Below are 26,922 nucleotides of genomic sequence, written 5' to 3'. Positions count from 1 at the left end.
GACAGTGAATTATATAGTCTTAACTATTTTCCACTTGTCTTTGTTATCTTGTATTCAGATTTACTGGTTGGCCCCAGATTAGTCCATTATATTTTCTGGGAAAACAACAACAACAACAACTTGATATCAAAAATGGAACAATGTGGATGCTACGTGAGCCCTCATGGGAACCCTGCTTTTATAGGCCTAGTAGCACTGTGAAGAAAGTCTCCTTTCCCTCATCCACTGGATTTGGCAGAGCTACCCAGCTCTTGACAAAGACTCTCATGTACAGGCCAATTAGTGCAATTTGTCCAATGTTATGCATGTTTTGTCCATGTAAAATATAGCCCTTGTGTTGGAAGGGTACTTCTCAAATACAGAAAGCATGGAGTAGCTGGACCAGGGAAAATTCATGTTTGAGTGGAATGTAACTTTCTTGCAGGCTTGCCCAGCAAATAACCTTTTCTAGTGATCATGATGGATCATTAGCTTAATGAACTACAAGATGAATATTCAGTCTAACAAACTACTGTATGTATATTCATCTGTCTGAATGCCCAGGGGCATGGAAATGCAACAGCACTTTTAAGGTCAACCAAAGCAATTATGATGTACCAAAAACCAGGAGAAGATCAAAATATGATGGATATTTTGGATGGATGGATAAAAGAACCAAGAGTCAAAACATGAACTTTTATGATCAAGAACTACCCAAGAACAGCTATATCCCTCCCCAAATTGTTTTCTAAATTTATAACAATATTCCACAACAAGATTGATGAAAAATGGCTTTAGATGATAAAATAGGAGACAAAGAATCACCCTGTGTGCATGTGTATGCAAACTGGATGAAGTGTATGTGTGCATGTGGTGTGTAGGAGATTCTAGATAGCTAGTTATTTTAATTGCTGTTTTTTATCTCCTGCTTCTGTTACTACTTTTTATACACTGGGAAATCTTTCTAGAATCAAGATGCTACAAGACAACTTTGGTAATTAATGAGAACTAATTTAGATAACCTCTTCGCTTACATTAGTTGGGAAAAGCATGTTGATCTGTGATGCTTACCTCTAATTGGTTGTACTGGGATTTAGAAATGTACTAAAGGGACAGTTACTGTTTATTCAAGCTTTGATTCAGTAAACCTGTGCTATGGATGTACTATATATTATTGCATTCTCTAGTGATTATGCTCAATACTGGGGACCAAGATCTTGAGATGGAAGGGAAAAAGTTCTCTAAAATTTCCCCCTTCCAAATTTCCCCCTTCCTTCAGTTTGTGGATTCAGACAAATAAAAAGCAGAAAGGAGAGTATCTGATCATTTAAGCACAGTGGGAGGAAGTATGTCAACATATTTATATATGTTTAGCGATTAGAAAAGAAAATGGCAAAATACCTATTTACCTCTCTGTCTCCCTCTCTATCTCCAACCATCCAGGTGTGTCCAGAGGGTCAAAACAGACAAGATGGTGACCATGGCTATGCAAAGCCCCACCTTTTTTACATGCATTGTGTTGCACATAAAAAGGGGCAGGACTTTGATTTCATGTTGCAGCCACAATCTGGACTCCCCCTCCTGCAGATGTCTTCCTCCCTCCCTCCTGGTACAGATTTCCCTTGCTAAACTGTGGAGGGCAAATCTTTGCCAGTGCTGGTATTTATTGGATCCAACTATATCTTTTTTCCCCCAAAAAGGAGAGACAATGTTTACTGTTCAAGATTTCCTCAAAAGTAAACATAATGGGAGAATAAACATTTAACTGAGGGGCTGGTATTACCATGCACAACTGGAACCAGTCTGTTTTTTTCTTTCTTTTCAATACACCATTTCTTTTCTTTCCTATCTTCATATTTCTTTGCAAAGAATACATGCATTTGTTTACGGAGGAAAGTTACAACCAGAACAGCCACTGTTCCAGGTAATGGAATTTTTCTATTCAGTAGGGATGTTGCTTTCAAATAATAGAGAAAACTGATTCAACTGCATGAGCTAAATTTTTTGATTGCTTTCAGTCAACCATCTAATAATCATCACTTTTAACTGTGTAATAATAGTAATAATAATAATAATGAAAAACAACAACACCAGGATGGTTTAAAGTTAGCTGCATAACTTTAACTTCATTACTCTAACATATCAATCAGTTAAATTGCTTTTAATTGATTACAAAGATGAACTGGAATAATTAGAAAACATTTAAACAAAATAGATGGAGACAATCCTCATTTTTTCTCTTATAGAGGGGGATGTTAAACAACTCTGAAAATTGTAGGATTAACTTTAGCATAGACCTTATAGGATTGCATTAAAGACAACAGCAAAACTTTTATTCAGATGATGAAAAAGAAACATTCTATTCATTTTCCACTGAAAACAGATGCCTGTTTTGGTGGCAAATAGAAATTCAGTCTTTGTGAATTCCAACAGTAACTTCTTGATATATAGCCCTCCTATAGATTTTTATCTTCTCTGAATAACACCATAGAGTTCTTCGCTCAAATATATATTATGATCCATAGCCATGTATAGTGTTTAGAAATGATTTTTAAAAAGAAATGACTGCAGGTTAATAAAAAAATGGAACCAATGGACTTTGGCATGAACACATGTAAAACTGACACCGACTGGATATAGAACAATTCAAAAATTGATAGCTACACACAAAAATGATGGGTTGCTGCTAATACAGACTCTAGCACCATTTCTAAGATGTAGATGAATGTAGTGTTAACACTGACATGATGTTAACGCTATGATATCATCCTATTAAGTGAGACAACATAGCATTTTACATTTATGGAAATGGAGTTTTGGACCAATACCTCTGCTGATGACAGTAGAAATAATCTCATTACATTCCACTCATATGCAATGTTTGCAAGTAAAGTAGACCTTGCAACTCTCTGGATGTTACTTAAAAAGTAGCTCCAAGAAGAACTTTACTCTGGCAACATCAGAAGGGACAAAGTTTTCCCATCCTTAAAGTAAACAAGCTACAGATTAAAGCAGTGGGTTACAGGTGAATCACCTGCAGTGTAAACATGCTTAGTAAGGAAATTAAGCCCCACTGTTCTCCAGGACTTTGGGGACTCTGCTGCTTATAGCAGGGTTTCTCAACCTTGGCAACTTTAAGATGTGTGGACTTCAAATTCTGGGAGCTGCAGTCCATACATCTTAAAGTTGCCAAAGTTGAAAAATTCTGGCTTATAGCATTCAGTGGGTGTAATCAAACCCAGCAGTACTCAGTTAGCATTGTAATTGGAATCCACATCTGGAGGACACCAGGTTGTGGGACACTGGCATACTTCAATCATACGTGTGCTAGCTCACCAGGGCTATTAAGTTATCATAATTAAGACTGCAGTCTTAGGTAACATAGCATAGGACCAGTAACTCAAGATTTTACAGGTTTTGTTTTTGTTTTGCCCAGCATTTTCTCTTCTGGTTAACAAATCTGAACAGAAAGCAAAAAGCTAGTGAGATTTTATAGCCTGATCAACACCAAACCAATAACGTGCACAAATACATGTTAGATGGTCCTTCTATTTTGACCCTGCAACTTACATCTGTTCTACTATATCACTTCTAACCCATATATTCCAGCTGGTATTTATGAGGTTATGTTTTTCCTTTGATACAGAAAGTAAGGGCTCCTGAAAATTCAGTTTGAAACCCCAGATAATTTCAGGACATTGGCATTAAAACATGTTGCATTTTTTTGTTTTTGTTTCAGGATGTTTTGGATTTCTCAAACACTTTATTTCGTTGCGTTGTTTTCTTCTGTATGTAGTGGTAAGTACCATATATAGGGCCATCTATATATACTTATCTCTACGTTACCATAAATAATAGGGTACATCAAGGAACTGTAGTCTTATATGCACACAGAGTTGTGTCTTAGAAAGAATTTTCAGAAGTAGCATCTGTTCCAGCTAACACATTTTATGAAAATTTTATGAAAAGGTATAAGCTTTTGTGATCTGCAGCTCCCTTCAAATGCATCTATGCTAGAAAGCTAATTGTAGACAAATTACAGTCTATGACAAGCTTATTGATTGGTTGAAATTTTGCAATGAATTCAGAGTCCTGCAAAGAACTAAATGGTATTTGCCGTTTCTTCCTATCGCCTCCTTTCCATTAAAACGTTGAAAGGTGTGGGCAGGAAAGAAAAAATTTAAAAAAGAAAAAAAAATGAGATAGAATAATAATAAAGAAGCATACCAGAAAAAGGCATTGGTGGCTGATTTTAATCCTAAACTGGAGCATTTCACATTATTTTGTTGTTGACCATATTTGTAGCTTGCACAATCTCTGCAAATGTTTTCCATGCATGCATTTTGGGGGGTGGGAGAAATTAAAAACTTGCCTATTATTTCCTTCTTTAATCACCTGGAATTGATCCTTACCTACTAGAAATAATAAAGCAAGTGGCTATTTACAAGACTAAACCAAGGACTGTGGCCATGGGCATCCTTCTTTAGTACTTCCATTTTATTTAGGTGAAAATATCCCCAGAGACAGGATCAATAATTTTTGGATGTAATACTTTTGCATGAATTAAGTACTTGCAAGTGGTATCAAGAGAAAGTTCAGCTCTCCAGTGCCTTTTCCAATATATGACTGGGTCAATGATTTATGTTCCTTTATTTTTCAAATCACAAAAACAAAAATATTCCAATCCAATGTTTTCACAGTACTGTTCAGCTATGAAATTAAAAAGAATATATTTAAAATTAGTTACTGTATTTTCTAATTCACCAATTCTTTCTGGAACAAGTTAAAATTTAATGTTGTAACAAGTAGAGGCAGTAAAATAAATGCATTTAAAAATGTAATTACACATTTCTTATTCCTTCTGGAAGTGCTGTAGTGCTTTGGATTTTGATGTGAACAAAAAGCATCAATTTGTCTGTGTAACAGGAATGTCCTGTATTTGACAATAACCTTCAAAAAGACTAGCAGAACGTGAAAGACGTAAGAAAACAGAAATTCATGGAAAATACTTTTGCTTCAGCTAAGGAACTTGCAGACAGACTAGACATTTTGTTTAGTATGGGGGAAAAGCCTTTAAAAAGGAAGGAAGAATGGTCCCCACATTCTGAATTAGCATCCTGGCATAGAATTTGGGGCCATGATCATATTTTGTTCCAAAATTTGGGTGTGAATGACATGTTAAGTTTTCAGATAACTTGAATTATTGTATTGTGCAAGTGTGGATAGCCTCTAAATCTGTTCATGTCTCTTGGTGCCTGTGCTTGCATGACACACTGAACCACACACTGGTAACCACATTTTAGCTTACCATGTTTTGTGATAAGGTTAATTTATGGTTCGGTATGTTGTGGAAGCTCAGATGACTTGGTTTAAGTGAAAGCATGGTTAAATTAACCTGGGGTAAGCATATCCATAGCGAACTTCCTTGAAGTCCACAGTCAAGCCAAGACACCCATCAACATGAGGGAGTTATGAGTAGGAAAGGTATGTACTCCATCTCCTTCCATGGACATTTGAACTCCTGTATAGGGCTGTAGTGCCTTCCTGCTTTGACCAAAGTTAGATGCTCTGTCTGCGCAGCACAAGCTAATACCTGGCATTCTTTTTCTGCCTTAGAGTGTATGTCCGAGATCTACAGAAACACATATATCCAAGGGGGAGTCATATCTAAGGTTTATACTCCAACTGCAGACTATTGTCAGATGGTGTGCACTTATCATCCAAGATGTCTTTTGTTCTCCTACATACCTGGAAGCTGGGCAAAAAATACTGAAAGGTAATGCTAAGGTTATTTGATGATTTATGTGTACATTCCTGCATGCACACCAGTGGTGTAAGAAGGCCTTCCTAAGACAAAAGAGCAAATAAAGGAGGTCCAAGGTACTTCTAAAATAAATGGTGACAGGAAGAAGACAACGGAAGGGTTTAAGGATGGCAGGCAGTGGGAGACAGAGTTACATTGTTTGAGTTGGGCAGCCTTATAAATCCAGTCAGTCAGTCAGTCAGTCAGTCAAAGAAATTTTATTTATTTATTTATCAAATTTTGCCACCGCCCATCTCACTGCCCAAGGGGACTCTGGGTGCTTTACAACCAGGATAAAACATTAAAATACCATGAAAAGTATAAATACAAATACAATATTAAAATGCATGTTATGCATGTTAAAATGCATGTTATATGAATAATATGTCTCCCCTTCCAAATTTCAGGTTTTCTTGCTTCCTGAAAGAAATTGATACTCAAGAATTGCCAAAAGTACACAGGGAAGGAGTAATCTCTGGTCATTCTCAGAAGCAATGCACTCGAATTACTGGTAAGACCTATTTGTTTATGAAACTTGACAAAGCAACAAAAGGAACACAGGGCACTAAAAGCTGCCTTATAGCAAATCAAACAATTGGTCTATTTATCTCAATATTGCTTGCACCAGAAAGTTTGTTAAGGCTTTAGCTTTGGGCCCAGAGCTTTGAATGCTATCACCGAGTTATGGACCTTCTCCTAAATTGAGAGTGGGCAAGTTGAGACCTCAGGCTACATGTAGCTCCCAAGACCCTTTTTGAGGCTCCCTGAGCCACCTCTAAACACTGATGAAAATTCTGGTGAAAGTCTAAGATAGCTTTGCCATGTTTTAAAAAACAAAATGAAACAAAATGTAGAACCTCCAATTGCCCCAGAAAAAAAATGGCCCTATCCATGTAAGTGATACCATATATGTGATATAACTGTGTACCTATGCATGTACTGTATGTGATACAACTTTGCACCATCACTGTGCCACAGAAGTGCCCAGCCAGAGTTAGCTACCTCTGCCATAAATGAACAACCTACAGTTCTTGCTATTTCTAAGTGGGCAGCACTAAGACACTGATCAGGCCTGACCCTGCTCAACTTCCTGCTTAGAACAAACTGAGATAGTCTATAACTTGTATGAGCAGCAGTCCAAGGAAATAGTTCTAGGAAAGAGAAGTAGGGACGCTTCATCTAGCAGGCTTATGATAAACCAGAGCCATAGGAATGCAGAAGATAGAGCCGGAAGCTTGACTTGAAGCCTTTCCAGTGCTTCAGTTATTTTACTGATATAACGTTTTTCCTCTAGAAGGATTTTTTTTTCCCCTAAAGGAGGTGGGTTTTCTTCCACATCTTCTTTCCTTCTCTCTTTTTTCCAGCCTGCAGCAAAAAAGTATATGAAGGACTGGATATGCAAGGGAAAAATTACAATGTAACTACTGCCGACAATTATCATAGCTGCCAACAGAGATGCACCAACGATAAGCACTGTTATTTTTTTACATATACCTTAGAATCATTTTACAGTGCACCCCTGCGGTAAATAATATTCAGGATCTGTTTCACTAGACCAAATAGAGAATGGGGATAGCTGCTTTGATATACTACTTTGCCTGTGGGAATGAACACAATGTGCAGCATAGGCAAGTGAATGTGCGATAGCTGGTCTGAAGCATTTGCCAAGTAGGGCAGGGGCATTCAAGGTTTTCAGGTATTATATGGCCATGTGCTGTTAATTTTCACTGGCAAGCCATGTCCCCACATTTCAATGGCTTCATCAGAATTGGCTTTGAGATTAAGATTAGGTTCATAAAATGGCAGCTTCAGAGCCACTTGTGATCCACTGGCCACTGGTTGCCCATATGGTGTAGAACAGCAATGACATAGGTTCTTCGTTCTAAGATCCATGAACTGATTAAGTAATTAAATGTATCATATATTTGTTGAGCACAATTTATTTCTGGGAATAAGTAAATCTATCCTGCTGGTCATCCATATTTTTGCAGTCCACATATAGTGGTCCTATATATTAATATTAATAATTTATATATGTTCCATGGGCTGGAACCAGTCACTAGCAAAGGCATGATATCCTTCAATGGATCTAAGCCCCATCCCAGTATAATGGGGTATAAGGATAAAATTACACCATAGTTATGTTTGCACAACAAACTTAACCAGATCAGTAAAAGATCTAGCAGCCACCTTTGCACAGTTGGCTAAAATTGATACGTTTTAACTCAATTTGTTTGTTTTGTTGCTTCAACGTGTTCTGCGAACCAGCCTGTAAGGTTACTTGATGATTCAGTATACTGGGCGGACATACAATATGAGCTAATTCAGTAAATTAAGTGAAACATATTTTGTGAACCCAGTCATTAAGCACCTAACTCTTCTTATTTTATTTTTTGCTCAGGAAGTGTATAGACTCTGATTAAGGACCAAGATCATAACAATGTCCTATATTAATAAAATTACCAAAGTTTGCTGCACATAATGTAGAAAACAATGTGTAGTTCAGCCCTTTAAAAAGTAGCTATGTCAAGCCTTTTTTTGTTAGCTGGGATTCAGTCCACTAAAAGGAAGGGAGCATAAATTAATAAGAGCAAACTTCTGCTTGAGTTCCAGATAATTTCAGCAGGGCTAGACTGTTTTGTTTAGACACCCCCCCCCAATTCTGGATGGTTTACAGATATGAAATATTACATGCTATTAATATTAATATTTTATTTATTTATATAATCTCCCCCCACTCCCAAATTTCGGATAGTTTACAAATATGAAATATATGATAAATCCCATGAATGTACACCACCAAATATATATATATATATATATCAAAAAAGATCACGTCCCTCCACCCCACAAATGACAACTGCAATTCAAAGCTTAACTGAACAAGATTATTTTAAAGTACCTTGCTTTAAAAGAGCAAGCTGGCCAGTCACAACTCCAGGAGTAATGCAGTAAAAAAAATCTGCCTTTAAGCCCATTTCCCCCTCATTTCTTGTGGGATCAGGACCCTAAGCATCCTCTCTCTTGCTGGGGAGAAGATAGAATGGAATGGATGGTGAGATGGTTCCTAGGGTAGACTGTATGAGGATTTATTTATTTATTTATTTATTTATTTATTTATTTATTTATTTATTAATCAAATTTATCACTGCCCATCTCCCCTTGAGGAGGGACTCTGGGCGGTTTACAATAAAACACAATTAAAACAATGCAATATAAAATTATAGAACAAATATAATACATAATGAAATATAAATATAAATACATAATGAAATATAAATATAAATATATATGGTTTAAAACCAACAATTTGGATTGGTCTTGGAATGCAATTAATGCACACCACCATATTCCCATCCTGAGGAAATGGAAGTTGAATCCCTAGTGCTAAAAACTTGGGAGAGTTCATCACCAGCCCCATGAGAATTAGGAGCCTGGAAGGACTGCTATGAGCAGCTATTACTTGTTCCTACATCCCAGTTTTGTAAGCACACCAGATGCCACATCCTCAGATTACTCAACTTGAGTCCACAAGGGTAGTACAGCAAGATATAAGCATAATAATTACAAGAACAATAAGCATCTATATATAGAAATATTAGCATATTTCATTATGCCAAAGAACAGATTATATAGTTCTACCTTTATTAATAATCAGATTATTCTGTGACATGCTGATTTTATCCATATGTACATATACAAACACAGATACACATGCACACATGCAAATGTCCTTAAAAAAAGGATGAGGCGGTTTCCCCACCCCATTCTCCACCCCATTTTTTTTCTCTACAAGAATCTGCTAATATGAGGCAGTATAAATCTAGAATTTAAGTACCATGGCTTTAGGTAATATATTTTCTCCCATAAAACTATTGGCCATCATTGCATGCTATGATACTAAATTATGTGAATTAACAATGAGTAATTTGGAGAAATGCTTTCTTTTTCTTCCTACCAATCAATTTGTATAGTTTCTATACACAAATTGTAAAATGTCTACTCTTCTAATTGCTATACATTCTTCTAAATTATTTTTATTTTTATTTATTTATCAAATTTGTCACCACTCATCTCCTTCCACCAGAGGGACTCTGGGCGGTTTACAACAAAATAATCAATTAAAACAATAGGCATACAATATAAATACAATATATAAAAATACAATTACAAGTAGACAATAAATATAAATATAAAAATATAGTATATAGTATATAGTTCAGTATACAATAGTATATAGCATAGTAATTTCTTTGTAAACTCTAGCACCATGAAAGATTAAGAAAAGCATGACATTTGGATATTGGAACCATATTTCAACAAACTGTGTCACATAGAAACTATACATGTGAGTCTGCAAGCTTAGCCAGAAATAATTGAGCTGAGGTTTACATTAAATAGTATCTGTTTTCCTTTCTTATCCAGTAATAAATGCTACTTGAAATATAGCAGCACAGGAACCCCAACCCAAATAAGGCAGCTTAGGGATGTCGTTTCTGGATTCTCATTAAAACCATGCCAACTTGCCCAAACAGGTAAGGCATTTTATTCTGAAAGAAAATAGTGTGGATAATATATCCTAGACCAGTGTTTCACAACCTTGGCATAGCTGGCTGGGGAATTCTGGAAATTGAAGTCCACACATCTTCAAGTTGCCAAGGTTGAGAAACACTGTCTTAGACTGTTTTAAGACATGGTGTGTATATATATGCCATACCAGACACTTTTCCAATTTGGCACCCTCCAGGTTTGTTGGGACTGGCTGAAAATTTTAGCAACTGCAATTACAGTACATCTGGTAGGACCACATTGGGAAATCTGCCCTACAGAATGAGTTCTCAACACTATGGTGTCTATAGCAATGCTATAGATATGAATACCAATTGTCCTTGTTTCAAACATTATTATTAATGATTTTATAATCTACCTGGATTCATAAAATTCTTTGCATATTTTAGCATATTATTATAAATTATTTTTGGTATGTAAGCTATGCAACCTAATTAATATTTGCATCTAATATTTGTGTTGTGCCAAAATCATCCCTAACCCATCCTAATGCCTTTCCTTCAGTCACTAGCTAGATCAAATTTCCAATGGGCACTTGCATGGCACCATGTCCCCTTTCCACCAGAACATCATTTGAGGTAGACCGTCTGAGTACAGTGTTAGATTGCAGTTACCCACACTTGCTGTTTTCTGGAAGCAGGGGAGAAGGGATACAGCAGGCAAATATGTACAAATCCACTTCTAGCCACTTCTGATTTGCCCTCTGAGGTTTTCAAAAAGCTTAATCTTCTAAGCCAAGAGATATTCATCAGTCACAATATATAGGAGGCTGTTGGAAGCATCGCCTGTGCCTGATTTACAGTTTTCTATGAATATGATAGACCTCAGTGACTTGCAAATGCTGCTGAATAAACTTCATCATTTTCTGTAGGTTATGGATATATGGTGAGATTGGTCCTATAGAAAAACACTGTATTGTAGCTTTACCAGTCAGGCACCCTCTGGATACACTGAGGCTGCAACTCTGCCAAAGTCTCAACACATCTGGAGAGCAGCAAGTTGGGAAAGACTATTCTACAACAACCAAATGTTTTCTATTAGGATTTGCACATATTCTGGCAGGATCTGAAAATTAGACTTTCCCTCTCTCACCCCATATGTTTTTTGATCATCTGATGATAGCATGGACTACTATGACTTTGCCAATTTCTATTCTGTGCAGATTGTCAGATGGACTTGTTTCAACACCTTGCATTTTCTGGAATTACTGTTGCAAAGGTTTTGACCCCTGACAAATTTGTATGTAGAACAGTCTGCACTTACCGTCCAAACTGTTTATTCTTTACATTTTTCAGCAGTAAATGGGAGATAAAAAGCCAAAGGTGAGTATTGTCTGATAACCTGATGTTATGACAACTTTTAGCAGATTTGCTATGTGAAATATTTATTCAATCATCTTGTATGATCCTATGAGATTTTGCTTCATGGATGCCTGAGATACTGTAGCTTGCAATGGGTATTTCTACCCATCTGACCACAATTTGGCAATGTCACACAGGTTTGTTACTGCAAAAACTACAGTCTTGCAAAGCTTTCTGGTTCTCAACTGACATTAGATACATCTGAATGTACAAGAGGAGAACTAAGATGTTCACCTGAAGAAAACAATAGAGATGATGTTCTTATGGAAGTAATAAGAAAATCATGTTGGGTTGATGTCTCAGGTTTAAGAATATAACAGATGTGATGTTGGTATTAAAAGGGAGGAACAAACTGAAGCAAGGGGCAAAAAATAAATTGTAATAATTTTTTCAGCCACATATACTTACTGGCCTTTATGATGCATAAATGAGCAGACAGCAGTTCATATATCACTTTTCATTTAAAGGAATACAAAAAATTTACATTAAAATATTTTCATCATAGAAAACACTATAATATAGGATATATAAAGAATTCTATTTTGTGTCTGTGTTTGTGTGGGGGTATGTATGTGTGTGTGTTTCTCAACCTTGGCAAATTTAAGATGTGTGGACTTCAACTCCCAGGATTCCTCAGTCAACTTCCAATTCTGGGAGTTGAAGTCCATGCATCTTAAAGTTGCCAAGGTTGAGACACACACACACACACACACACACACTTAAATGGGAAATTAAAGGAAAGCCTGGGGAAAACAGCATCTATGTGGGGTGGTATCACAACAAAAACCCTCCCTACACAGTTAAATGAATGTCAACAGGCTAGTAACAGGACATCCTTTTGAGGATGAGGACAGAGCAGGCCTGTATGGAAATAGTTAGTTCCCCAGATAACCATGACCTCAACTCTTTAGTACCTTAAGTCAAGTGCAACACCTTGAAAATGTCATGGATAGCCTTCAACATTTATTATAATTCCATTCGTTGCAATTCTAGAATACAGTTCAGAAGTCCTGCATTCAGTGCTAAAACTGTTTACCCCAATAGGATTCAGCTCTGCTGTTTCATATTCAGTTAGGCCTACAGGCAAACAGGTATTGGCATGCCCATGTTTATCTGCTGGTGATACAGATTCAATCTTGCTAATGATAAATATATAGGTAACAGATACAGAACTTAAATACCATGTCTATTATTCTGTTCTTAACAGAATTTCTTCTGAACCAAGTCCAAACCATGACTTGTAGGATTAGAAAAAAATCAAGCACAAAGAGACTCAGCAACGTTAGCAATCTGTGAGAAGTTGTGAGGAGGCTAGGAAAGGGATGGAAGAAAACATACTTAAACAATAAAAAAATAGTAGCAGCTGAGTCAGTTGACAGCTTAACTCATAATGGCATCCTAGCCCAGATGGAGAGAAATCTGGGAAGAAGCATTTCAAATCACTCAAAGAGACTCTTTCATTTACTTACAATAGATGAGGCTGGGAAATTCCTGTTATGCTTTCCAATATTCAGTATTTACATCAGATTTGCACTGAAGATACCTCCCTGAAATCTGTGTAGTTCTTGATTCCTTGGTCTTGCCCAGCTGCGTGGGGCTTGACGCTATCAAATATTAGTCATGATTATTTGGTGATTTTGTTTTAGGTATACCTGTCTGATGATGTATTCAAGAAGTGGAACACCAGACAAAATTGCAGAAAGAGCAAATGCCATATCAGGATTCAGTGTCCTGAACTGCCAAAGAGCTGAACCTGGTAATGTAAAGATGATATAAAATGCTCCCAATTAAAGTAAAATTGCACGATCAGTATTTGGCCTGTAACGTGTCTTTGACATATACTTTCACAATGTTTACAAAACGATTGCAGCATGCCATTCCCAGACCTACCCTGAATTAAACTTCCGTGGGACAGAACTGAGTGTGGAATATGTCAGTGGGCACAAGGCTTGTCAACAACTTTGTACAATGACCCTCCGCTGCCAATTTTTTACTTACATTTTCCGTAAAATGCAATGCAACCATGAAGGGTATGTGCTTTTGTTTTGTCTACAAAATAATGTGAGATTTTTCCATTTTTCTCCCCTTGAATAAAAAATAGTTTTAGAATGATGCTGCTTCTTTTATTTCCTGTTTAGCAAATGTAAATGCTACCTAAGAATGTCTGCCAATGGGTCTCCAGATAGTATCGAGGCTGAGAATGAAATAGTTTCAGGCTACTCTTTAAGACTGTGTCAAACTGGCAAAAGCCCTGGTGAGTATCTCTGGTTAAGCCCTATTCTGTTGTGCTTATAGGATGCTACAATGGGAGATGTTTGTTCACCTTGGGAAGTCTTTGATCCTCCCTAACCTGATCATTTCCAGATATGTTGGGCCAGTCCTGAACTGGCACATCATTGAGCTGTGCAATTGGGATTATGGGAAATGCAATCCTCCAATTTGGGGAAGACTCTTCTAAGGGATGGAAATTCTCATTTTACCCAATATTTCATAACTTTTGAATTTAAAATATTTAGTGGCACCAGAGAGATTAAAGAAATTTGCCCCTAGCATTTCATTTCTGAATTCCCTTATGGATTCAGTCTACTGAATATTTGCAGGCTGTCCACTGAACGTATGCCAAATATTTATTGAAATTTGTTTCTTGTAATTTGACATCATAGGTCTCTAATTTCAATACTTAATGGACTTTACAAGATGACATTGGATTACTACTCATTACATAGTATTTTTGAGTTTCTTTATTATTTGACAATAGAAAATGATACTTGATCATTCATTTGCAAGAAATGGCAGTTAATGTAGCACTGTAACTGATAATTGTAGACAAGAGTTGACATTTGAGCAGCCTATGTTTTTGTATATATGTATTAATGTAAGATTGTTGCTATTGTATAGTTTTATTGTGTCTGGTCTTAGGGCTGTAATAAATGTGATGATGATACCAAAGTAATAAAACAGATTCAACAAGTATATTGTACTAGTAATTTTGAAATAAAAATTCACAATTTTTCAACGTTCATTTGACAAAATTGAAAAACTCAAGTAATGTTGACTTAGATCTGGTTCTATCACATGGTAAATCGACTTACTAAATGTCAGCCTGTTCTCTCCAGCCCAATTCATGACCTACTCATATGAAGTGACCACACAGATGGAAAGAGACCGTAAAACTAAGCCTCTGGTCTCCCCTTTCATAGGCCCTCCCCATCCATGAATTAGTGTGGAGTTCTTGGGAAGGGAAACTTAACCAGAAGAGTCCCCCAAATTCCAAATCCATATTCAGCCAGAATTCCAGGATCCAAGAAAGCTAGACACATTGAGGTTTCTGTACATAAAAACTATATGTTAACTGTTGACATCCAGGCTAAAGTAGAGATGATAGGGCGCAGGAAAACCCTGTGCCATACATGCATGGCCAAAATGGCAGAGTCATGGCCTTTTTTTTTTTTAACTTGTGTTGCCTGTTTATATGAATAGTATGTGAAAGCTATTGTTGACTTTGGCTGGCAATAAATTTCCAGTTTTTCCCAAGACCTGTTTCCTGTTCAGGCTTGAACTGAAAATGTGAAGGAATGTACTACGGAGGTCTTCTGCAGGCAAAGCATATCCTGTTAACTCCAGTCTCTGTGTCTCATGATAAAACACATGCCATATGTCCTCAATGGCAGTGATTTGGTACTGACAACATATGTTAAAGATATCCTTTTCTGCTGCACATTAGTGCTGCTGGGTTTTGATTCTTTTCATTTATATGCCATTTCAGGAAAAGAAGAAATACATTTATTCTTAAATATACCAGCTTTAGATTTCTTGCTATCTTTTCTGTCTTTGTTAATTTCAGTGTTTTATAAGCTAGAATCTAGCTGTTCAAAATTCTTATTCCTGTCCCTGAACTTTCTAACATAGCTTTTTGCAAATAGTTCTGAGCAAATAATTCTATGGTAGGTCAAGCTTCCTACTGATTGACACATCAACTGCTGTTTGCTGGTATGTGCTTACTTTTCTTAATACAGTACACTTCACACAGAGCAACTTCTATTGGACTTCATTTAGGTTCAGACTTTTGAGGGCTCAGGATCAAGATGATCTTCTGATTTAGACTATTAGTGATATTATTTTAGTGTCCACCTATCAGAATGCTTTATAAAGTTCACCTTAAACTGAGAGAGAGACAGAGAGAGAGAGAGAGAACAAGAGAAGGAGATAGAGAGAGAGACATTATGCAAAACTTCATATATTGGCACATGACATAACATAACATATGTATATGTGTGTGTGTGTGCATACACAATATATATATATATATATATATATATATATATTTCCTCTGTGTGTGTGTGTGTACACACACACACACACAGACATACACACATACTGTACACACAAACACACACACAGTATATCTGTATGTGAACTTAAGGAAAAGTGGACTGTTTATACCATTCTGATAAATTCTATATATTCCTTCCTGCAACACTGTTGACCACTAGAACTTGTATAGCTCCTCAAGCTAATGTACTTCATATAGTCATCTACATGAGTTCCATGAGTTCATTTCCTGGTAGGCTTTGAACCCCATAGAATAAGATCTGGCTATGTATGTCTGTCACCTGCTAATAACATTGAAACTAATGTACTACCTTCTGATGGTCAATGTAATTTCAGCTTTCCCTTTTGTGTACCATCCAGCATGTTAGATTTGAACTCATATAATCTCATATTTAAAACATGGAATGAAACCTGACTGTAGTGATTAAATGTTGTTTTAGTCTGCGTGCAGAAACCAAATACACGGTCAAGGGTTGTTGGAGGCTCAAATTCTTCAGTTGGCGAATGGCCTTGGCAAGTCAGTTTACATACTAAACTCTCTATTCAGAGCCATCAGTGTGGTGGTTCAGTCATCAGTGACCAGTGGATTTTGACAGCTGCCCATTGCCTAGAAGAGTGAGTAAAATATGTTTACATTAGAATCAGAGAAATCATGAAAATAGTAATAGCTTTTGTTACTACTGATTAACATGTTCTGATTAAGGACATGACTACACACGAACTTCTAGGACTGCTGGTCAAACCCTTGCAGAACTGACATATAGAACTACCTTCTACTGATTTAAACAATTAGATGAAGTAATTCTGTGGTGCCTATATCATGAAATGTTGCACTGTTCCCATGTTTTAGTTCATAGCCCTCCTGCTGTTAGCTTGGCTGACTGGACATCATACAAAATGAAGTTCAAAATATCTGGAAGACTCTATAGCCCCATTGATTCATAATGATGGGAAGTGCAGTCCAACACATCTGGAGGGCACTAGGATAAAAAGATGTGGATAAAATAGTCCTTTGGTCTGACCTAGTAAAGCCATTCTGTTTTTAATGTTCTCATGATGGCATAGGAAATAATTTTTATATGTAATGGGGTAGAAGATTAGTGCACAAATTGTCAGAAATTAGTTGCTATGAGAATGGAAAGGAAAATAATTGAATAAGTAAAAATTCAAGAGAAAGTACTTAGTAAAGGAATACTTAGGAATATGTTTAGTTTGCATTTAAAAGAATGGTTTAGATTTATGAAAAACAGCCTTACTTCTACATATTTTCTCTTACCCTTACTTGTTTTTTCCTTTAGCTTTCCATTCACTGAACTTTGGCATGTTTACAGCAGCATTTTGAAACAGTCTGAAATAACTAATGAAACTACCTTCTTCAAAGTCCAAAAGATGATTGTTCATCCTAGGTATGAGCTTTCAGAGACAGGATATGACATTGCTTTACTAAAACTTGACAGACCTATGAATTTCAGTGGTATGTATTCATTTATTATAAAACCTCTAATATTATTGTAGGATTTCATACATTGCACTGTCATTGTTTAATAATGATTTGTTGAATATGCATCATTATGCATGCCAATGATATCAATGTGCATGCCAATGATTGGCATCATTGCATTAAATCCAAATCTAATAAATTATCATGATAAAAGAACCCAATCAAGATGAGTGTTTCCAAAGCTAAAGTAGACTTTATCTTGGGGGAAAAAAGCAGAACCTGATTAAGGAGTATAAAATTATGTACAGGATGGATAAAATAGGTTGGGAAGGGTTTCCCCCCCCTCTTTAAAAGTACTAGGACCAAGCTGCATCCAATGCAAAAAATCATGGAGAATGTGTCCAACAAAGTAATGGTTTTGAAAACTCAATGTTATCTCTGGGTTGGCGATTGCCTGCTTCTAAATACCAGTTCCAGGGTAACTGTGGTGGGAAAGTGCTGTGACTCCATTTTTGGATCACAATCATCCTATAGGCATCTAGTTGGCCATTTGAGAAACAAAATGCTGGACTAAAGTGTCTAGGACTGACACAGAAAGGCCATTCCTTTATTCTTAAGGATGCCATTTATTTTTCAACAAAGCCTTTCAGCTTTCTATTATCTGATTCTTTGAAATGGATATTTAGTTTTACAGCAACCTGCATGCCTGCCCTCCCAGGAAGAAATGAACATGGAATACACTGAATGCTGGGTGACTGGATGGGGTTACACAAAAGAAAGAGGTACTGGAAGTATCTTGGCAAAATATGATGTGATGTTATTTTTTTCATATGAAAGAGTTTTATTTATAAGATGAATTCTATAACTGAAAAGTACATTAGCTTTCTAGATTTCATACTAGTGTACTTATTAGCAAGGATCAGTAAAGATAAAGATGCTCTCAAGTTGAGCTCAACTCCTAGGAAACATGGGACACACCTGTGTAACTGGCAACATTATAGAAGCGGTTTGCCATTGCATTTGTATAGGATGGCTTATCAATTTTCAGGGACTTTTGTTTTGTTTGTTTGTTTGCCCTTGTTCAATCAGTTCCAGGATCAGCATAGGATCAGTAGTAACTAGCAATTCCTTGCAAAAAAGACGTTTAATGGATCTGAAAGAACAGAGGAGAGTGCACTGTAGTCTTTCCAGTCCACAAAACATTTCTAGCTGTTGTTCTTTAGCTAAGGCTTAAAGGAGTTAGCCAGATTCTTCCCATTGCAAATAGGCGTATCAAGGACAGAGCATTCATTTCTGCTGCTATTTAGCAAGGTCTAGTTGTGTTATTTGTTGCTTCTGGCTGTTCTTAATCATCTGATACTTATCCCTACCTGATGCTATATAGAATCTTTAAATGAAAATAAGTAGATCTTCTATTCTCAGAAAGCAATGGAATTGTTTAAAAAAATGGAAGAGTAGCCAGACATGTTCTCATTTTAACCAGCATTAAGGACATTGTAAGACCAAAAACAAAATCCTCTGGTTGCCCATCTCCTTAGATATTCACATAACCTTACTTAAATGTTGGATTTATGTCCATTCCAGTTTGCTCAGAACCTCTTTCTTAGAAGACCATCTTCCTTTAGTCATATCATTTGCTTGATATTGTATAGCACAGAATGTAGATATAGCATCTTATCTGCTCCCATTTTAGTAGAAGGTTTTAATAATCTGTTTATCATTTGGGCTACCTCCTCCAACTCTTCTGGCAGACATGCTCTGGTATTATTTACACTCTTCAACCTGTCCAGGTAAGATGTAAGGAAGGAGGCAAAGAATCTTTTCAATGCATCTACTGTTTTACCTGGTACTTTCAATTGCTCAAAGATAGCGGTTACACTTTGGATTGTCAGTAATCATTCCTCAACCATATTTTCAGCTGAAATGCCCCTTGGGGATGGATGCTTTTTCTGACTCCCTACCATTCAGACTTTCTAAAGGAAAATGAAAGGTTGTTCTGGCTTCATCAAACAGAAGAGACAGACAAAATTGGGTGTCTGCTGTATGAAGTGTGCCTATAGCAGGCCAGCACTTTGAAGTTAGAAAGGAATGAACTTTGATAACTTACTTTATCTTTGGCAAAGAGCATCTCATCAGTTTTCAGCTGCTTTGCTACCTTTGATGTATTTACTAGTCCTAGGGCAAGTTCTACATCCTTTCTTTCCTCCCATTATGGATATCAAACCAAGGAGAAAAGTTTGAATGACTTTAACAGCTTCCCCACTGCTCTACAAAACAAAAACAACAACTAGAAGCTGGTCTTAATCTGCTGATCCTTAATCTGCTGGTCAATGAAATGCTTCAATTAAGAGGTTCATTGAAGTGGATAAGTAAAATACAGATTAAATCATGGACTTCTAAAAGAAAATATTGATGAAATAATGCCATTGCATACACAGTGCCATTTTAAGAAAAGCACTTCTATGGACTGTTAAGCAATGGTTAAGAACAAACAGTCAAGTGAGGCAGTGAAAGAGTTAAGATCATGATAGCCAGGGGTAAAAAGTCTGTAGTGCCCCCTTCCCTTAGTGCCCTAAGTACATGCTTATTCGGCTTAATGGTTAAACCAGGGCTGGGTTAATCCAGGAGTCTTTAATTGATTCTTATGTCATGTTTGCCTCCCCACACAGTTGGGAATGCTTGAAGCTAGCATAACTCTTGACCTATCACTGCACCATCAACCTTCTCTCCATTTCTCTCCTCTATAATTGTAGGGGCAATCGAAGACATGCTACAAAAAGTCAAAATCCCCGTAATACCAAATGCAGAATGTCAGTTGCAATACCCAGAGCACAGAATAAGTGACAAGATGTTGTGCGCTGGCTACTCCGAAGGGGGCAAGGATGCTTGCCAGGTAAATTAACAGCATCTTGTATTTCATTCTGCCTTTGTACACCATCACGCTTTCCAAGGGATCTGGAAAATCTGAGTTTGCTGCAGACAACTTGAGTTTAATTAAAAACTGCATGGTGTTTCCTTCTGATGCTATTATTCCCATGACTCCCTGAGAATAAATAAGAGCTTCTGGGTTGGTTGTTTTTTAAAAGATCCCTGTATTTTATTTTTACTTTTCAAGTAGCAGTATAAATATTAAATTATGCAAAATGCTCAGTGTATAACATGCAGATAACCTTTTGAACTGGTTGCTAGCAAAGGCATACAGGGTCCATCGTTGTATACTTTTTTCTTCTTAAACCTTCTATTGGTGTCATGGACTTCCTCCCTTGCCTTTTCTTCTCTTTCTCCTTTTAAGCCCTGTAATTGTGTTCCATTGGCTTTTGTAGAGTGGCTTAGACAAAAAGATCTCCTGCCAGACCCTGTTTCAGTGTTTTTCAACCTTAGCAACTTCAGCTGGGAGCTGAAGTCCACACATCTTAAAGTTCCTAAGGTCAAGAAACCCTGCTCTGTTTAATGGTCGGTGGTCCTACTTAACAGTTTTGGGAAGGTAAAACTTGCAATGGAGATTCAACTGCATAGGCCTATGGCATGCACAGAAGTGGAGTCAGTGCTGGAGCATTCCTGTGGAAATTTCCAGTTTAGTTTACAAACTCCCAGGCAATCCCTATATCCAGATAAGAACAAGCACACCCACCACTCAGTACAGACAACAAAAACATAGCTTGGGGTTATTCATTAAACATCAGCAAACATCACAAACAGTTGGCTGGCAAAAACAGGAGAAAAGGCAAGCAACAAGAGGACGAGGAAGGGATGAACAGCACGCAAGAATCTACATTATCTCTATATGTCTGTATATCAAAAGGCAAAGTAGTGTCCACAGGACACAATACTCTGGGTAATTAACATGGACAGTCCCAGAGGGACAGGCCTTTGGCTACTCTACCCTTGACCCTTTCATGTACATAACAGCAGCAGAATAGAGATGGAAAGGAGGCCGTAGGTGACCTTTCCTCTATTCTGCACTATTAGAAAAATAACTTGGTGGATGGAGATTGTCTAGAATTTGGTGGAATTATTTTGCAAGTTTGCTCTCCTTAAGCAACATTAGACATTATATTAGGGTCAGCCTACGACTGTTTTGTGTTTTTCCATCTGGTTACTATGGTTGCATTCGGGAGGTGGGGGACATGGCTCTGATTCTGCAGGTTGCCCAGAGAAGTGCTAGTGGCTGGTGTGTAAGATGTAGGTCATTTCTGCGCTAGCAATTTGCAGCATCTTCATTGTATCACCCAGCCATTGTTAAAGTGATAGGCAGCCTGTCTACTATTACTATTATTTTGTATTATTATTTAATTTTAATTACTATTATTTTGGCACCAGGATACTTGGATGACTCTTGGAGATGCTTTACATCACTAGTACGGAAATGACCATAGTCTGAGTTTGGATGGTTGAAGGATCTGATTATCTAGATAGGATGGAAAGAGCTGGATATTATTATGCCCCAAAGGGTGGATTATAAAACAACAACAACAACAAAAAACAACTCAGTGCTAATGAAGGCCAACACCAGCTAAAAAACTGGCAGCTGATTTCATGTTGTTGTGTAAATAATAATAATAATAATAATAATAATATATTAAACTTGTATAAACATTTGTTTATTTCTTCACAGCAACAGCCTTTACGACCAACTAATACCATTTGTTAAACCCAATCTGCATATCTATAGGTTCTCTATCCAAATATGAAACACAGTACAAAAATGGCTAAAAATCAGCCACTTTTTTCCTCTCTCCATTTTTCTTAATCAGTTTGCCTTATTAAAAAAAAAAACTTGCAGTGATTTTGTACAACTGCAGTTGGGCTATGAACAGTATTACGTCTTTGGATTTAGGAGCTTTTTTCTCTCACCTGTGACAGCTGGGGGATCCTTCTAACTCTTTAGGCTTCTATCTCAGTGTAGAATCTTAGGCTTTATATTAAGCAGAACATTCTGGCCTTCTTGTGCATTCACTAACACCACAATACCAGTCAAATGAGAAGCAGAGTTTCCACTGGTTCTTCTGAAATACCAGATCACTTGGTTCATTCCCCCAGCTGTCAAATGGACCTGCCATTCCATCAATAATGGTACCTGAACTGGTCCACTAGCTCGTTAGGATAAGAATTGGCATTTCAAGAGCAAGTGTTGAAGACTGCTGTTTTCTCTCTACCCACACTATTCTTCTTTGTCTGAATGTCATGCTTTTTAAGTTAGAAACCCACTGGCAAAGTTGTCATACTGATCACCTTTGTGAGTATTTGTAAAAGCCTTTTTGGCTAAGGAGTATGGAAAATAGATTTTTGAATAATAATGATTTATTTTAAAGACTTGCTTGGGCTTTTATTCATCGGGGTATTTTGTTCAGCACCCTCCTCTTATTCAGCTTTTTTTTTTCTTCTGTGTAGGGAGACTCAGGTGGCCCAATGTCATGTAAATTCCAGGACAGTTGGTATTTGGTTGGCATCACCAGCTGGGGTGAAGGATGTGCTCGTCCAGGACAACCAGGTGTTTACACCAATGTAGCTAAATTTGTAGACTGGATTCTGGAACAAACCTTAGATGATTAAAACAAAAAAATACTACGGTCAAATTAGGCAGAGTATTCCTGCATGCTACTAATTTCATTTGAGCTTGTTCAAATGCCTATTCCATCCTGTTTCTGCATTATTTTGAAATCCTGAAAAATCTGCACAAAATTTCATTTTAAATGCATATATTTTGAATATACTTTATCAGGATACCACACTTCAGACCATGCAAATTCATACAAAAACTAGATTCCATTTCATTTATTACTCCTGAATGTATGGATCAAGGCAATTCACAGTGGAATTTACAAAGATGGGATTGTTAAAGTTTTTCAGTTTATATGGAATATACATAACTGGACTATTTCTGACCAACAGCTCTGGAGTTCTTCAAGAAAGATCTTAGAAATTTAGTCAATATCTTTATTTTGAATGAATATGACACACTATATGCAATGACACAATAAAAATAATACATTATAATTATGTTTTGAACTGGCATTTTTTCCCTAACATGAATACATTGAAGCTGATCAATGTGTTTATTAATTGTAGGCATAATAGAAAGTATGTTTAAATCATAATAGTCGGTGGCACCTGAATGCTATATATAGTATCCGGTTACACTTATACGCCCAACTTGATCCTGCGTAGAGTTATGGGTTTGTTCCCCTGAACTTATTGAGACTTGTTTGGAAGTAAACATTTTAAAATCAGACCCCAAACTGGAGTGGCTTTAATTGAATTAGTGTAATGGTATGTAGGAATTGTTTGGTATATTGTTTTCTGCTACAGAAATTAATGTTACCATGGTAATTGAGTACTTCCTTAAGTATCGGCAGGGTGAAAAGGGCGAAATTAATTGTCCTCAATTTGGGTGTTAAAAGCTGCATTGCCTGGGGGACGAACCTTGCCTGGACTTGTTTTAGTTTCAGTTTCCTTCTTTCTACACAGCCTCCTCCTGTCCTCTCTGAGTGCATGTGTGAATGCACAGCTTGTCAAATATGTTTTTCTGCTTTCTGTAAATACATTTATTTTTATAGAAATGCCCGGTGTGTGATTTTTCTGATCTCTCGGGCCAAACGCTTTCCAGCATTCTGCCACAGGAATGACTTTCGGAGACAGAAGGAAGAGCCGCAGCCTAGACAATGGTCTGATAAATGAAATCTGAGTGAGAAGATGGGGTGGGGTAGAGAAAGCATCTCAGAAGGGACCCTTCCTAGTTTTTGGGAGAGTAAAAGTAAGGAAGGGGAGACTTGCAAGATTCTGTTACTGTAACCTCACAATAAAGATAGTGTTAGTACTCATGTACTTGGTGCTTCTTGTGTGGACTACCTCAAAGGGCTGACATCAATCTTGGACCAGATGATTTACCAGGTTTCTTCAGAAGTAAATGTCTAGAACTTGACATTTGTTTCTGTTACCTTTTATTTTCTGCCTTTCTTCAGTTTTGACATATCACCAGACAGTTTCTTTTGCTTTTGTATTTTGGGATATTTTTGTTTGTCTCATGTTTAATAAGGTTGTGAATTTCAGTTCTTCAGGCACCACATTTGTCAAATGAAATCCCTGAAATCTATCTTTGATTTTCATCAGATTATCACATGGAATATGGCTTGGATTGTATCTGATTATTTTGTTTGCTTTTTTAATTGGCAAAAAGTTCATGATCTGAGCCCCAGTGAAATGAAATGAAAGACTTTACTGTGGTCTTTAACTGGCACAATGGCCTCAATCAGTATCAAGCTTGTTAATGAATGCATAGAGCATCTCAATCTTTGCTTGTGGAGCATACAGCCTATTTGATTCCTTTGTTATCTATCCAACACAGAAACATCAATGTTGTCTTTATGTTCAGTCATCTTTCAATTTGTTGGAAGGAGATATTTCCTGTAAACATTGACTTTTCTTGGCAGAATCCTAGTAGTCTGTCTCTTGCTTCATTTCATACCTTAAGGCCAAATTTTCCCATTATCCAGATGCTATCTTACTTCTCACTGTAGCATTCCAGTTGCTTCTGAATGTGATGTTTTAGGCGAAGAGGAAGTCTTGTATCAAGGTACTGCAAGTCATCACAGAACTGTTCAACTTTCACTTTTTCTGCATCTGTGGTTGAACTAATTACAAAGGTTAATGGATATGGGATGGTAAACAGGCAATGTTTTGGGCTGCGTAGTTTTTTTTAAAGGTAATATACAACATCTTTTCTAGAAACAATTGAAATTAGGACCTGCATATCGTTAAGAATTAAGTGCATATGAGAGAAGTAACTTTTTTTCAGAGCTGTGATTAATGTTAATTGTTTAACAACATGCTCACAGCTGCAGCAAAAGTAGTGCTACTCACTGTGCATTTGGGATAAAAAAAATGCTGTTAGATGAAGCATTTACTCCACAAATTTTCATCCGCTTAAAGGGCTATTAATAAATTCCTCATGCATGCAGTGCTTGGAAAGAACAAATAAATTACAGAGAAAACTTTACAGTTTGAAAGCATATGGTAGATGTGATCTTAAAGCATAGATATTATAATGATTGGTTGCTTTTATAATCAACTTACTCTAGGATAATGCCATGCAGAAAAATTCTTTTTTTCTCCTAATAGTTCTTATTCAGTTGGATGAAAAAAATATGCTTTTAACTTTTCTTTCATTTGAGAAGTGAATTTCAGTGAACTTGTCACTGTGGGAGGGTGGTGTTCTGGAAAAGTATTCATGATTTATACTTTTGTCACCAGCTAGACAGGCATGCATGCAGTGCAGGACAGTAATATTCACTAACACTCTAATTATTTTCTCCTTGCTGCCTCCCAAATTTGTACTTTCTGTGTGATCTTATTTTATCTCTCCTCTTTATCTCATTTTCTTCTTAAAGGAATAATAATGTAATTAGACAATTTTAGAATCTGCATCTAATAATCTTATGGAAGGCCTTTTCCTTAAGCACAGATGAACTACTTTTAATGTAGGAAGCTAGGATTGTTTGGTGTTGCCCCCTCCTATTAACAGTGTGCAGTGGGGTCCCAGCTGTTTGCCCAAAGTCTTGCTCCAATATCAAATTAGCTTGTTTAGAGGTGGACAAAGATGCACCTGAACGTATTCAGCCTTGGATTTCGTTTGGCTAACCTGACCATATGTTAACAAAGTACAAGTATTCTTTAGAAAGTTTATATCCATGCAATCTAGGCAGTGTTGGAAGAATAATTTGGTCATAGAGAAACCAATGGCTAGCTGAATCACAGAGAAACAGAATATAACTTCTTTGCTGGCTTGCCCAACAAATAACTTTTGTATTCATGATGGATATTGAGCTTAATGAACTATGTGATGAATACTCAGGCTAAGTACATACAGTTCATCTGAATGCAGTTTGCATGGAAATACAACATCATGCTAGAGTGGACTAGAACAATGATGTGCCAAAGATGAAGAGAAGATCAAAGTATGACTGATGGATGAATGTACTAACAGCCAGCCAGGATATGAACTTCCATGATCAAGAATGGCCCGAGGACAACTAGATGCCTTCTGAAATTGTCTTTTAAATTGTACCATTATTCTATTACAAGATAGCTAGCCAGAGACCAATGCTCTTAGGCTATAAAGTAGGAGACAAAGAGGACTTCGTGGACTAAGCTATGTCTGTGTGTAGCATGTAAAGATATGCTATTTTGTTTGCTGTTTCTGTCATTATCTTTTCCACACTTGGATATTTTTATGGACTCAAGGGGCTACAAGACAACTTTTGGTCTCTACTTGACTGCTAATTTAAATAACCTCTTTGCTTGTATTAGCTGAAAACTTGTGTTGTCCAGGGACATGTTCCTCTAAATAGTTGTGCTGAAACTGAGAAATGTACTGAAGGGACAACTGTACTCAAACAGTGATTCAATAAATCTAGGCAATTGTTGTATTGTGCATTGTT

The 26,922-nt window shown here is 36.9% G+C and overlaps 1 protein-coding gene across 5 annotated transcripts; it reads left to right on the top strand.

Annotated features, from left to right (window-relative positions):
- Positions 1 to 1,390: 1,390 nt before the first annotated feature.
- On the top strand, positions 1,391 to 26,915 carry KLKB1 (kallikrein B1). 5 transcript variants are annotated; one of them, XM_063310672.1, is made up of 15 exons: positions 1,408 to 1,903; positions 3,719 to 3,777; positions 5,596 to 5,755; positions 6,190 to 6,293; positions 7,147 to 7,306; positions 10,208 to 10,317; positions 11,514 to 11,673; positions 13,359 to 13,468; positions 13,583 to 13,742; positions 13,851 to 13,966; positions 16,485 to 16,659; positions 17,343 to 17,518; positions 18,172 to 18,267; positions 20,239 to 20,378; positions 22,877 to 26,915. In XM_063310672.1, the coding sequence occupies exons 1-15, from the start codon at positions 1,764 to 1,766 to the stop codon at positions 23,036 to 23,038; spliced, it is 2,028 nt and encodes a 675-aa protein (XP_063166742.1). In that variant the 5' UTR covers positions 1,408 to 1,763; the 3' UTR covers positions 23,039 to 26,915. The 5 variants fall into 5 exon arrangements, 4 of the variants coding, with proteins under 4 accessions (XP_063166745.1, XP_063166744.1, XP_063166742.1 ...); XM_063310673.1 differs by lacking the exon at positions 1,408 to 1,903 and adding an exon at positions 3,098 to 3,628; XM_063310674.1 differs by lacking the exon at positions 22,877 to 26,915 and having other exon boundaries at positions 1,395 to 1,903; positions 17,343 to 17,450; positions 20,239 to 20,346.
- Positions 26,916 to 26,922: the final 7 nt, after the last annotated feature.

Source organism: Candoia aspera, chromosome 8, assembly GCF_035149785.1.
Source record: "Candoia aspera isolate rCanAsp1 chromosome 8, rCanAsp1.hap2, whole genome shotgun sequence".
Lineage (NCBI taxonomy): Eukaryota > Metazoa > Chordata > Lepidosauria > Squamata > Boidae > Candoia > Candoia aspera.
This window is presented reverse-complemented; position numbering and strand designations above follow the sequence as displayed.